The 14,624-nt window shown below is 42.5% G+C and overlaps 2 protein-coding genes across 2 annotated transcripts; both read left to right on the top strand.

The window, feature by feature from the left end:
* Positions 1-4,536: 4,536 nt before the first annotated feature.
* scinla (scinderin like a) lies at positions 4,537-11,190 on the top strand. The gene is made up of 17 exons (XM_079220415.1): positions 4,537-4,571; positions 5,682-5,874; positions 5,994-6,148; positions 6,616-6,777; positions 6,865-7,014; positions 7,133-7,225; positions 7,339-7,471; positions 7,669-7,757; positions 7,864-8,079; positions 8,169-8,302; positions 8,769-8,859; positions 9,237-9,407; positions 9,506-9,680; positions 9,767-9,882; positions 10,016-10,093; positions 10,219-10,279; positions 10,629-11,190. Exons 2-17 carry the CDS (start codon positions 5,694-5,696, stop codon positions 10,796-10,798), a joined length of 2,175 nt encoding a protein of 724 aa, XP_079076541.1. The 5' UTR covers positions 4,537-4,571; positions 5,682-5,693; the 3' UTR covers positions 10,799-11,190.
* Positions 11,191-11,497: 307 nt separating this feature from the next.
* LOC306738996 (retinol dehydrogenase 8) lies at positions 11,498-13,995 on the top strand (the record flags this gene model as incomplete). Its single annotated transcript, XM_079220933.1, has 6 exons — positions 11,498-11,594; positions 12,332-12,493; positions 12,612-12,791; positions 12,881-12,974; positions 13,372-13,555; positions 13,655-13,995. 6 exons carry the CDS (start codon positions 11,498-11,500, stop codon positions 13,889-13,891), a joined length of 954 nt encoding a protein of 317 aa, XP_079077059.1. The 3' UTR covers positions 13,892-13,995.
* Between the last annotated feature and the right edge of the window lie 629 nt (positions 13,996-14,624).

The following is a 14,624-nucleotide window of genomic DNA, read 5'->3' as shown; positions in this document are numbered from 1 at the left end:
TTATTGTCTCTCAACCATTATCCGTTTGTAGGGAGCTCGCTCTGGAGCACACCTAAAAGAAAAAAGTACATTTGGGGATTTTTTTTCCCCCATTTGCTTTTTCACAAAGAGTTATGAAGAGATCAGGACCACTTTAATGTCTAAAGACTGCACGAAGCTGGCAGATGTTAGCTTAGCTTGGAAAGCAGACTGGAAGCAGCTGTCTAAACTAAGGTGACACAATTTGAGGTGTTATGTGCAGGACTATTCCTTGACTTCCCGGTGCCTGTAAGGAATATTTAAAGAGGAAAGGGTCATTATGTCCCAGTGACACCATTATAAGTTTGCACATATAAAGGTCCAGATGTATACAGGGATATCACATTTGGTGATTAACGCCACACCCTGACGATAATAGGAAACATTGTCGCGAGAGCTGGTTCACGTTAGCCTTCCTGACTGTTATTAAACATCAAAAAAGTTTGATGGTTGATCAGTTATTGGTAATAAAGATGCTCTTTTACAAACCAAACGCCCTGTGAGATCACAATGTGTAGTTTACTTTGTACCGAATAAACAAGCAAGATAAAACATATTGATGAGTGTGCTTCAGAGGTGCTGGCTAGCAGATTCATTTGAACCTTGGAACAGAGCCAGGCAGTTTGCCACTGATTCCAGTCTGTATGCTAAGCTAAGCTAAACCACTGCTAGCTGTAGCTTCATATTTACCGAAAAGACATGTGAGTGGTATCAAACTTCTCATCTGACTCTCGGCAAGCAAATATAGAGAGTATTTCCAAAAATGTAGAACTATTCCTTTCATTTCATTTTTTTTTTATTTTTTAAATGAACCCTTGTGCAGTGTCCTGCAGCTTTCACATTCAGCTTTGTGCCGCTGGTGTTTATGAGGTTAATTTCTAAATACCTGTGAGTCTACAACAGCATAATTAAAGGCGGACATCCAACTTAAATTGCAAAGAGGAGGGAGAAAAACAGGTTTGTCTGCCTGCCTCATCGTGGCACCACCTGCACGTTAGCCACTCAGCGACATCCTCCCCATGGCACTTTTCAGCTGCCATATTATTCTACGAGGTGTTTACATGTGTTGCACAATGAACCCACTGTAAGAATATTATAGCTCTCACAACTCAACTCCAGCAGGTTGAATAAAAGGTTTTGAATTGTTTGTGTGGGCTGGTGCTAAGTATACTACACAGAAATAACAATATATTGACTAACATTCAACACAGTTTTTCTAACATTCACTGAAAGCCCAGAAACAGGCCTCATAACAATGAATGTGGGGATCACTGCCTTGTTGCCACTAAATTTGGAAGTACTTAAAGATTCTACAGTGTAATTAGTTAGTTGATACGAGGAGAAAGCCCCTGCGGCGTGTTTTTGCTCCTCTGAAACATCTGCTGCCTCCTCCCTACAATGAAGGTTCCATTAGCGGTGCACACAGCACGATTTATATTTGCTAATTCATCAGCTGTATGTCCTTCTAGAATCTCACGTGTGATTTTTAAATAATCCACAGAACACTCTGTCAACTGTTTTTATAAGCACAATTTCTTTGGTAGAACTATTTATTCTGAAAAGTGTTCACAATGAGGTCCCTCCACAGTAGCTGGGACATTGTGTTTGCAAACAGTTGTTGAATTTTAAATATTTTTGACCAACATCGCATGACACACGTGCATCATACACATAGTAATGAAGTATTATACGTTGAGTAGCTTGTCTGGCAATACGGCTAATTAATGGTGTGAATCGCCCTTTTGCCCTTATGAGTCAATCTCCAGAATCTGGATACTACCTTACGCTTTCTTTCATTAGTCTCTCCCTGTAGGTACATGCATAAATCCCATCCCCATGGTTTGTTTGTCAAACAGAGATGACACCCTTATGAAAGCCTCAGGGATAATTTTAATTTCCCTACAGAGCCACAGAAAGTACACAGCGTACACAGATCACACCCCATGACTGATGAACTGAGCATTATGCATTGAACAGTCAATCTCTTCACATACCAGACTTTTCGCTAAATCATTCAACATTTACAACAGCTGATACTTGAACATGTTATTTTATGCACTTACTATTACTGTACTGCATGTGCATGCCTCTATTTCCTTCTATGATGCTTGCTAAATGTCTTTGCCTTCATCAAGAACACTTTCACAAATATACTGTGCAACACAAATCCACAGCAATATCCTGAGCAGGTCCATCACACTCACCTGCACACTCAAATACCTTTGCCCTCGCAACACAGTGCTCCAATCGGGTTATTGCTTTCCTTCCATGTATCCTGTTTGAATCCCATATACATTAAAAAGTAAACCTAGTTAAATGAAGGACCGGGCGTTACAAGGGGCTCCCTGGGGGATTGCAGATAATCCAGACATATTCATGTAAATATAGTAGATACACTAAAAACCCATGACTTTTTCTTGCTTTACTTGAAGCTATATATTGTAGTAAGTTGTATATAAGAAGTGGACAAAGTCATACAGACATCACCGATTGGTTTGTGGACTGTTGTTTTGAAACCTGGAGTTTGGCATTTAGTTTTTTTTAAGGCAATCAAAAGTGACATGAGAGAGGAGCTAAATACAACCTAACTCTGAATAAGACATTTTTAGGAAAACAAAATGTTACTATTAACTTTCAAGAAATGAAAACACACTATGTTAGGTTTTAAAGTTGTACAATGAAAACACAGACAACCCCCAAACCGGACTATGCCGTGGTAGCAACCTGTCAATCACAAGGTAGCCACGCCCCAAAGCACACCCTGCTTTGTGGTCTATTTGACTCTAAATCGGACCATAATTTACAAATGAACCTCATGCTGTATTGAAGACTTGAAACTTAACCAGTAATAGACTCCTGCATTGGATCCACTTTTCCGCTTGCTGTAGCTTCAAATTTGCCATACAGATATGATAGTGGTATCAATTTAACTCTTCATGCGTAGGCAAATTATCAGATTTGACAAAATGTCTTACCAGTCCCCATATCTGAACGATCCAAGCCTTTCAAAGTCTAAATTAAACTGACCTCTAAAGGCTTTAAAACTTCTCTTTCGTGAGCTTTAGAACAAGTGCAGCTGCAGGAAATTAAAACTAATGATACGCATCTTTAGGCAGTTTTGACTCAGTGATTTACGTATCCACATGAATCCCTTGCTCCGTAAGGAAAAAGCACTTTCATTCGAGCTTTGATTGGACCGCATGCTTCACAGCTGTGTTCCAGCAAAATACTGCTGAAGGCCGAACGTCTTCATGTTTTTTGCGGCCGATGCTGGTTATGCTAGCAGCCAACAACCTCTGCCTATGAAGTGCATTTTAGTCCCACTCAAGTTTGAATAAGTAGCCTGTAGTTGGCAACCTTTGTCTTGGTTTGGTAGCAGTTAGAATGATCTGTGAGCACTTGTGTATGTGTTTGGTCTTGTGGAGGCACATTGGTATGTGCCCAACAGGGACTGTGTAGCTGTGTGTACCCACACAACGAGACAGAATGTGCTGATGCAGCTCTGCCAGTAGGAGTGATGGACCCAGCCCTAACCTGAGGCGACTAGCAGGGCTCAGAGGAGAGATTTGTGCCATAACTCTCTGTCAAGCTGCCACATGGGTGTCAGAGTTGTCATAAACTCCTGTACAGCTCCAGCCAATCACACCTAACACGCCCTAGAACAGCAGCAATGTAAGAGTAGTGCAGGGAGGATGCATTTTAGTCAGCCAACTCTGAAGTTAGCATCGCACTGGTTCCCTCAACCCCAAAAAACAATAGGATTTTTCCGTTGGATTTAGTTGTTTGGGATAAAAATGTTTATGATACTTGCACTTTTGCGCGACACCCCTGACAACGCAAGTCTCATTTAGCCGCTTGTTAGCAACCGCCTTTTGCGTGACACGCAACCGCTTCAAATCTCAGGTGTGAGGTATTTTACTGGCGAAGTGCAAATCATTCCTGCAGCATTCTAATGTCAGATCAACTATGCCACCAGACAAGAAGAGTGTGGATCACAGTACGCACACTATTAGGTCTAAACAATTCTGCAGATTGTGTTCCTGCTGTGCCTGCAATTAGATTACTTTATCTTTGGACAGAGGCGGGCTTACTGTTGCTCCTTGTCACCATTAGCTATCTGGATGTCAAGTGTGGCGATGATTTTCTCAGTTCTCTGCTATCAAAGAAAGTTCCTGTACCCAGCTGAAACATGAATCTAATGCGCTTGAGGACAAATCAGATTCAGTTACCTTAATATTTAAGTTCATACCCCCCCCCATCCCCCCCAACATTGCTGAGACCAAAATGGTGACTTGTCTTTTCCCCCACAGCTCCACAAGTTGTTTAATGAAAATTGAACGGGGATGCAGAGTAACATAAAATGAAGTTACATAATGTGTGTGTGTGCGTGTGTTTTTTGCAGATCTGGTTGCAGATCTGGGCAGGGTCGGGATACGACTAGACACGCCTCTCCGTCTCAACGCGGATGTGTCCCGGACTATAAAACGAGACCTGCAGCAGACACTCTGGGTGGAAACAGCAGTGTCCCCTTCTTCTCACCCAGCCTTCATCAGGTAAAGAAAGTTGTTAATTATCCGCAAATGTTTGCAAAAATGCTTGAGAATGCTATATAACAAAAAATCTAGATATTCAGATGGGTATTTATGAAGTAATAGACAAGTTGCTTTTTTTTTTTTTTACCTTTTGCGAAATTCGCCTCAACAAATGTTAACACACGAACTCTTTCTGCATCAAAGGAAGCAAAACGGTTATACTTTAAAAAAAAGTATGTAATAACTACTTTAAATGTTTAGTCGTGTTTCCTCTGGTGCATGATTAATATTATTTGCCTTTATCAGTTTTCTCCTAATCTTCCACCCAACAATTACATAAGGTATACGTCTTTTTGTCTTTGGTTGGGTGTGGCTTTTTCCAGCCCCAAATAACACCAACACTGCTGTTGCAGTTTAACAGTCAGTGCAGAGGACACGCCCTTCCTGGTGCATCAGGTGACTTTTCGCCACTTTAGACCAATGCACTATTAATTGCACGGCACCTGTATTACAGGTTAAGCAGCAGCAAAGGATGCACAGTGAATACAGGGCGGACCTTTTGTTCAGAGATGAAGAGGATTGAGAAAAAAAAACACAATGAACTGTTTGACTTTTGAATCCTTTGTAATGTGCACAATTAATTTCCCTGAAAAAAATAAAATGATAAAAATGAAATACGAAAGTGGGGATGCTTGTTTGATTTTGAATAGTTTTCTTTCTTTTTCTGGTGTTTGTCTATTTTTCTTCAATCAAATCCAAACGTGAGGAGAACGGCTATGTCTCTGTGCCAGAAGTCTGTATGAAACTAGGGCTGCATTGATCAATCATTTTATTGCTGAGTAATCGTATAATCTATTTAGATATCTAAATATTTTGATGAAAAGCAATTTATTTGTAACTTTACAATCAGAACAGAAAAAGCAACAAATCGTCCCACTTGAGAAACTGCAAATTAAGAATGTTTGACATTCGTGCTTGAAAACTTGACTTAAATTCCAGTAAACTTTCAGATAATCCCTTCAGCCCTGTATGAAACTGTTGCACTATATCAACTCCTGTGTTTTAAGGTTAGTCACTGTCCCTGCTGTGGCTTAATGGGACACTTGGTAATAAATATGTGTCTTATCGCAGACCCAGAGCACTATGGCGTTCCACAAGGAGTTTGCGGCTGCAGGGAAGAAGCCCGGCCTGCAGGTGTGGCGGATTGAGAAAATGGACTTGGCACCCATCCCTGCTCAACTCCATGGAGACTTCTACATCGGAGACTCCTACATAGTGCTCAACACCACCTCTGCTCCGTCTTACAACATACACTCCTGGTTTGGTAATACACTTAGATTATCTGCCGACGCCTGAAAACAATCTCGGGCTTATATTAGAATTACCCCCTCATGTTTCTGTCTATGCTACATTTTTTTCACTCATTATTTTTTTAAATCACAGGCAAAGAAACTTCCCAGGATGAGAGGGGGTGTGCTGCCATCTTTATGACCCAACTGGACACTTTCTTAAATGGAGCCCCAATACAGTTCACTGAGTTTCAAAATGAAGAGTCTGTCACTTTTATGGGCTACTTCAAGACTGGCATCAAATACAAGGTGAATACATGACATACACACTGTGGCCTTCAGGAATTTAAGATGAATTAATGTATTCATGCCAGACTACGAAACCAATGAAAAGACCTCAGCCTAAAGTGTTGCAAGTGTTGCAAGTTTTTATGGGAGGTGATGCTCGTCACTTGCTATTCTGGGGAGTGTTTGGTTGGTTGCTCCCTCAGGTTTTCCGCTAAAGTTTTCCATGGGGAGTTTGAGCTGGCAAACAAGGCGAGTAGAAACATGTTTTCTGATGCCACAACACCAGAAGTAGGAAAACCAACAATAGCCAGTGTTTTATTTTAGTATTATGCATGTGGAAAGTATGGGTTTTAAATGAAAAATAAGCCAGATAATTTGACTTCTCAGATCTTTGATTAGGCTATCCTTTTAAATGGACAGACCATGCAGCTGCTGTTTAATGTAATCTGACTGACGCTTTATTCTTCCTGACTTTGCTCCTGTCGAAGAGAGGTGGTGTAGCCTCAGGCTTCCGGCAGGTGGTGACCAACGACTCAAATGTCAAACGCCTGCTGCATGTTAAAGGCCGTCGGAAAATCAGAGCCACCGAGGTGGACATGTCCTGGGGGAGCTTCAACAAAGGAGACTGCTTCATCATCGACCTGGGAAAGGTGAGCTAGAAGACGGACTAAATAGCCAAACGTGTTCGACTGAAATAGTTCAGGCTTCAGGTGATGACTTTCTTCTCTTCTTCCCAGATCATCTACCACTGGTCTGGCAGTAAGTCCAATATGTTTGAGCGCCTGAAGACCACTGAGCTGGCCATTGCGATCCGCGATAATGAGCGAAACGGTCGTGGTGATGTAGAAATGATTGGCGAAGGCTCCGAGCCAGAGGATGTCATCGCTGTGAGCTCTTTCTTTTCTTTTTTACATTTGAACAGCTTTATTCTGTAATTTCTTTCTCTGGCAGCAAGGGAGGATGTGAGTGCAATATTGCAATCTGTGTGCATGTGTTTATTTATAGGAGCTTGGACCCAAACCCGACCTCCCTCTAGGAGGCTCTGACACTGATCTGCACACCGATAAGCAGAACACAAACGTGGCATCTCTCAATCTGGTAAATATGTGCAACTATTACGCTTTTAAATGAATGAATGTGGATAGATGTTACAGTATATTTTTAATATTCAGATGATGAATGTAGATGTTTCGATCATCTCTACTTTCTAGATTTCCGATGCTAACGGCTCCATGACGGTCACCATTGTGGCGGATAAAAACCCATTCAAGCAAGACATGCTCTCCAACAGTGAATGCTACATCTTGGACAATGGAGGAAGCAACAAGATATTTGTCTGGAAAGGTATAACGCCATGATGCATGTCCATTTCTGCAACCTCTTGTTTGCATCCTTCTCTTGTGTATTTATCAGTGCTTAGTTTGCTCATAACAATAAGTTATAAATCTGTGCTTCCTCTCCAACTAGGAAAAATATGACTCACCTATATTTTTGACAATAGTTTGTAGTCTCTAACCACTGTATCACACCCCAAACTGTAGGCGGCGAGGCAAATAAAGATGAGCGCAGTGCAGCACTGGTTGTCGCAAACAAGTTCATCAATGACAAGAATTACTCCCCGACTACCCAGGTAATGTGGCAACGTACTGAAACTTTGCTACCAGAATGCCGTCCTCCCTACTGGTCTTCCTGTTCATGAATATGCATGCTCCTTTGTCTGCTTCTGACACAAACAGATCCAGATACTGCCAGCGGGGGGCGAGACCACCCTTTTCAAGCAGTTCTTCTTCAACTGGTTGGACAAGGATGAGACCACCGGCCCGAGCAAGGCCTACGTCATCGGTCAGATCGCCAACGTGGAGCAGATTCCCTTCGACGCCTCCAAACTCCACAGCGACGACAGCATGGCTGCCCAGCATGGCATGGTGGACGATGGCTCCGGGGATGTCAAGGTGTGGTAACTCACCTGACTACGCTCTCGCTCAATATTCATTGCATTAGAGATCAACGTGGTAGATGTGACAATGGTCGGTGTCTGTAGATCTGGCGTGTGGAAGACGGGGATAAGGTACCTGTGAACCCATCCACCTATGGACAGTTCTTTGGAGGCGACTGTTACCTGGTGCTGTACTCCTACAACACGGGAGGCAGAGAGAAGCATATCATCTACACTTGGTGAGTGCAAACGTTTCAGCATAGCTAGATCTACCTGTTATATCCTTTTATTTAGGACAATGCATCATGTGAGCACAATATCAACTAAAGAGGAGGTAAAATGCAGTAACCATCGAAGTACCGGTAGATATTATAAATACTAAATTCCTTTTTTTTTTTTTTTTTAAACAACATTCACACAGAACAGCAGAAGCATATGTGCATACAATTTTGGAAAACATTTGAACGAGAATAAAAAGGAAAATGGTAGAGAAGACCTCTGCCTTCTTGCCAGATTGTAAATCATAAAACCTTCACATTTATCCATGCATAAACAGTTTGAGTCTGTCTTTATATCACATTCATATAGGCTTCAACTAAATTTGCTGGGGCAGCTGACTGTCTTGCTTTTTAGCCTTAGATGTGACTATCGCCATTGATTTAGGTTGAATGAGTTATGAATACATTATGGCTTTGCTCTTTTTAGGCAAGGGAATAATTGCACTAAGGATGAACTGGCTGCTTCAGCCTTCCTCACCGTCCAATTGGACGACTCCATGGGTGGAGTAGCGACCCAGGTGAGGAAATACGCTAACCAGAGTTGATGAGAAGACCAATACCACTCCCATGACTGGGCTTTAAATTTGAAGTGCGAGCTGGCAGACGGTTAGCTTAGCATAATGATTAGAGACACAGGGAGACAGCGAGCCTGGTGTTAACGAGTGAGCTTTACAGGTGCTGGTAGGTGGATTTCCCCCAGTCTAATGCTAAGCTAATCAGCTGCTTGCTGTACCTTCAGATTGAAGAGACGAACATAAGAGTGGTATCGATCTTCTCAGCTATACAGCAAATAAGTAAACCGTTCCTTTTAATGACCTACTCAAGCAGATGGGGGAATGACTCTTATAGGCCCTCATCATACACGTTTGGCTAAGCGACTACTGTGTCTCGGCAGATTCGTGTCACTCAGGGTCAAGAACCCCCTCATCTTGTGAGCGTGTTTAAAGCCAACCCTTTGCTGGTCCACATGGGCGGGACGTCCCGCATATCTGGCGAGAGCAAGCCCAGCAGCACGCGTCTCTTCCACATCCGCCGGAGCTCCACCAAAGCCACGCGGGCTGTTGAGGTCAGCTTCGTTTATCACATTGCATGCGCCTTAGCTGACGCCTCTTAAGGACCGACTCACACCGTTCTCCCTCTCTATTTGTGTCTCGCATTACGCAGGTGGCGCCCATTGCCTCCTCTCTCAACACCAATGACGTGTTCGTGCTGAAGTCTCCCAGTTCCCTGTTCGTGTGGAAGGGAAAGGGAGCGACGGTGGAGGAGGAGGCTGCAGCCAAGTATGTCGCCGACGTGCTTACAGGAACTGCCACCCAGGTGGAGGAGACCAAGGAGCCAGGTGAGCGAGTGCAAGGGGGGGAAAGGGGGAGGGCTTTGATCACTGCAGTGTAAAATATAACACTGCTATTTTCTCGTCGTTGTCAGATGCTTTCTGGAACGCACTCGGTGGAAAGGAGGACTACCAGACCTCCTTGGCCCTGCAGAAGACAGTCAAGCCTCCAAGGCTGTTTGGCTGTTCAAACAAGACCGGCAGGCTGATAGTGAGTCTCAAGTTTTCATCTATTTAGATTCAGTCAAGGGGAGTTATTTATTTTATTCTGATGCATTTCTTTTACCTATTTATCTCAGTGCTTCATACAGCCATTTCATAAACACACACTTCTCTATATTTAGGCAGAGGAGGTGCCCGGCGAGTTCACACAGATGGATCTGGCACCCGATGATGTCATGATTCTGGACACCTGGAATCAGGTACGCTGCCTTTCACTTTGAATCTTCATTTGTTTCGATTCAGTGGCAGCCCTAGCAGATCTCTTTTATTTTTTTATTTTTATTGCTGCCTTATCCATAAACCCATTTGGTTATTTCTTCGCCAGATCATCGTTTGGGTTGGAAACGATGCCAATGAGACGGAGAAAAATGGATCGTCCAAGATTGGTAAGACAAACAGAGTTAATAAAGATGAGGAGAAAAAGGTTCAAGGTTTTTATTTGGCCATTTGTGCCTAGACCAACAGTCCAGACACATTGGAATTTTTTTTGCAGGGCTCTCTGAGTCAACTTTTTTTTTTTTTTTTTTTTTTTTTTTTTTTTATTAAAAAAACACACTATAATAAGAAAGAGGAAAAAAACATGAAAACTCTATGCATATGGTGGTATATGTAGAGAAGGTGGTAGTATGTACAAGAAAGGTATTAGATACAGTTTTTAAAATGTGCTAAATAAGAGTAATAAATAGGTAAAAAAGAGGAATTTGTTCAACGACTGCATTCTTGGTTTCCTTTCAGCCGAACAATATGTGGATTCGGACCCCTCTGGGCGTCGTGGAGTCTCCATCGGAACCATTAAACAGGGAAACGAGCCACCCTCCTTCACCGGCTGGTTCCATGCCTGGGACCCCAAGATGTGGGACAAGGATCCTATGCAGTGCCTGCAACAACGTATCACAAAGCACTAGTGGAAAACCAAGAGCTGCAAGAAAAACCTGCCAAGATTCATTGTTTATCGCATATCGATATTGTGAGCATGGCATGTTCACAGTTTACACTTTATGAGGCATGTTCACTTTACATGTTGCTACCCTGATGTATTCAGCACATACTCTTATAATTCCAAACAAACACAGTATCTACAATAAATTGGCATGGAACGGGTCTGGAATTTTGAAACTTTCTTTCTCTTATGCATTAAAATGGTTTCCGATCAAGTGGAGCATGATGCATTATTTCTCCCCAAGTTCAGATCGTCAAATGTATATTTTTACAAAACATTTCCCTTTTTCACAGCCTAGCTTGCAAAGACCAACATATATTGGGGAATTCTGAATTTGAATAAAAAACTATGACAGTTTTTGAAGACTTTTCTGATTTATTCAAACGGGACCCTGTGCTTTTTCTGTTAAATCTTTTGAGTCAATTCACCCGCAGCAATACACTTATTATCATGAGCCTAAATCCTCACTGTGCACCAGCACCATGTATAGGCTGGGCTTGACGGTAATCCTCAGCCTGTGTGTACAAGTCTTTTGCTGAGTTGCAGACCTGTGGCTTAAGGAGCGGGTTTTAAAAGTGCCTCCTCGTCAGCCATCACCTCCCTTCTCTTTTGTTCTTGTCCATTCTTCGCTCCTGGAGCCGCTGGACAAACCGAACCAGGCAAAATGACCCAGAAGGTGGTGCTCATCACAGGCTGCTCCTCTGGGATCGGCCTCTCTTTGGCCGCCCGCATCGCAAAGGACGAGAAGAAAAGGTTCATGGGTAATATTACAACACATTTAAAAAATCCTTGTCTAAACTTGGCATAACTGACTACTTTACTTCTAAAATGGTTTGTCACTAGCGTTCAAATAAGCTGAGGAGTAAAAGAATCAAAAGAAATGAGGCAAAGGTGACTTTTTAAGGTGTCTGTATTGCTGAAGAACATTTAGAATGATAGTTTGACAGCAAAGGGACGGTATGGAAATTAAGTGGTGAAAATAGTGCACAATTGTAAATTAATGGCCTATAGGGTTTGTTATTAACTGCACCAACTAAACCCTGTCATATTATTTTGAAACATAGAGTATTGTTTTCGACAAGGTTAGGATCCAATCTTTGTACAATCCCTCATTTAAAAAGTTAGATGCATAATAATGGTAAATATCTATGATAATGCCAATCCCTTTGTGACATTACTGCTGGTTAATGGGTCATATTGCTGCAAATGAAGAGGCACTTTAGAAGTACTAGGGACCGCTATCCTTTTGGAGACTACTTTCTGTGAAATAAATAGTCCCGACGTCTGCGGATTATCCCAACCTACTGGGACATTGCTTACGGAAAAGACGTCTCAGTTGACTATAACAACTGCCATATTTTCCAATGCTTTGAATATCATGAAAAATCTCCATAGTAATGGGAAAAAAACAAGAAAATCAAAAGGATGTTATGCCACTTACGGGGAAAATTAGTAAATAATTCTGCTTCAAAGTGTAAATCAATTTTGCTTGTCCCAGTCTATGCCACCATGAGGAACTTAAATAAGGGCGAGGCGCTAGTCGAGGCGGCCGGTCGGACCCTGGGCAGGACTCTGGAGATCAGACAGTTGGACGTATGTGACGAGGACTCCATCAAAGCCTGTGTGGACAGCCTGCCAGAGCGCAGGGTGGACATCCTAAGTAAGCCCACACCATTTGGCTCAATTTAGTTTAGAGAAACTAGATTCCGCTACTAGTTTTCCAATACGCACATTGTGCTTAGATAACATTTCTTTCCATGGTTGACTTCCTCCCACAGTAAGCAATGCTGGGATGGGTCTGATTGGGCCCATCGAGTGTCAGTCCATCGATGAGATGAAAACCGTCATGGACACCAACTTTTTTGGGCTTGTGCGCCTGCTGAAGGAAATCCTCCCTGACATGAAGAGGAGGAAAAAAGGCCACATCGTGGCCATGAGCAGCGTCATGGGTATTCAGGGTGGGTCAGATCGGCTCAATCTGAGGTTGTTCATTTTTTTGTTTTGGTGACAAATCACCGTCCTAACAGTGTCTCACTCTGTTCTTCAGGGATTTTATTCAACGACGTCTACGCAGCATCCAAGTTTGCAGTGGAGGGCTTTTGCGAAAGCTTAGCGGTGCAAGCCCTGAGATTTAATCTCAGGTAAGATGATTCTTGCGAGGCACGCTTTGCTCTATTTATTCCGCGCAGCTTTCTCAGTGAGTTTCAAATTGTGCTCACGGTGTGAGGAAAACTGCATTCCTCCTTCAGAACAGACATGTAGATGCTGGTGAACCGACATGTTCACCGACATGTCGGGAAAAGTATGTCGTAGCAAAATAAAAATCACATAAAAACACACCCTTGTCTGCGGTGTGTTAACACAGCATCATACAGGAACTGCATATCAAAGGGAATAGCGCCGCAGGGTGGTTTCCCGTGAATACATATATTAAAAGTATCTCTGCAGCTTTCGGTTACTTTTTAACTTAGCATGCTGCTCTTCGGCCTCTCATTGTGTAAGATGTGATGATGTTTGTACTGTCCGTTCCGCCCTCAGCATCAGCCTGATAGAGCCAGGTCCGGTGCTAACAGAGTTTGAGCGTAAAGTCTATGAGGAGGCCTTAAAGACTGATCTCAGCAAAGCTGACAAGGTGACTGCCGACATGTTCATCAACATCTACTTGAAGAACTACAATCAGATCTTTGAAACCTTCGGGCAGACTGCTGAAGATGTAGCAGAGGTATTGCACATCTTTTGTCCTCAGACATTCTTCGCCTCACTGTTTTTATGCAACCGAGATGAGTTACAATGGTTTATGTCTGTTTGTGCCCCCCCATAGCATACTTTCAAGATCATCACCATGGATAACCCCCCTTTCCGCCATCAGACAAACAGGCTTTACACCCCTATGACCACACTCAAATATGCGGACCCTGACGGCGACCTCCCAATTGACACGTTTTACAAAATGGTGTTTGAGCATGACAAGGTCTTCAACGCCAGTCTGAACTTCATCAAACTTCTGCGCTGGAAAAGCCGAAAGAGCTTCACCTTGGAAAAGGACAAGAGCAACTAGAGTGTCATGCTGTCTTTAGCAAGATATATTCACCCACATGTGGGCTTATTGTTTACTTTCCTAATATTTAATTATAATTTTAGTCTTAGCTGTGCGAAATGCTGAATCAGCAATTGATGTGAACAAATAAAAATATGAAAGCTAAAAATGATTGTGACAATGCAATTTTCTTTTTTTTTATACACGTGGCTGTGAGCTCCCGCTGCAGGTTTTAAACCACACCCTGGTACATTTAACAGACGAGCATATCTCAATATCAATATCAATATCTTTATTACCTTTGCAGAGCAGCGACAAAGCCAGTGCCTCAGATGAAGCGTAGATGGTTACACTGCCCTGTTGAGAGCCGCTGTTTACATTTAGAGATGTTCTAAACCTCCAGAGGCTATCTTTCAAAGACATGCATCACTTTGTGAATCAGGTGTGTTGGTGGCATATTGTGTTTGTGACACTGGATTATAAAAAAAAGTATTTACTGTGTGATTCAGCTGTTTGTGCAGAGCCTCACACCACATGGATTTTTACTGAGAAACATTTCGTAAAGATATTCAAGACTTGGATTGTAGGCAGAGAGCAGAACACAATAGACTGGAATAAAACAGAATGGAAATGAAAAGAAAACGTGTTGCATTAATTCTCCAAGTGAACAACAGATGGCGCTAAACACTTGCTGGGCGACTTCCAACACCTCTTAATTACACCGTATCCGAGTGAATGCTATAAGTTAGTTATA

Source organism: Taurulus bubalis (genome assembly GCF_910589615.1).
Source record: "Taurulus bubalis genome assembly, chromosome: 7".
NCBI lineage: Eukaryota > Metazoa > Chordata > Actinopteri > Perciformes > Cottidae > Taurulus > Taurulus bubalis.
This window is presented reverse-complemented; position numbering and strand designations above follow the sequence as displayed.

What these genes read in the sequence shown, in the direction of transcription:
- scinla (XM_079220415.1), top strand. Translation starts at nt 5,694, where the DNA reads ATGGCGTTCCACAAGGAGTTTGCGGCTGCAGGGAAGAAGCCCGGCCTG. An exon ending in CAAGATATTTGTCTGGAAAG is followed by an intron (nt 7,472 to 7,668) that starts GTATAACGCCAT and finishes CCCAAACTGTAG; the next exon opens with GCGGCGAGGCAAATAAAGAT. An exon ending in AAGCCACGCGGGCTGTTGAG is followed by an intron (nt 9,408 to 9,505) that starts GTCAGCTTCGTT and finishes CGCATTACGCAG; the next exon opens with GTGGCGCCCATTGCCTCCTC.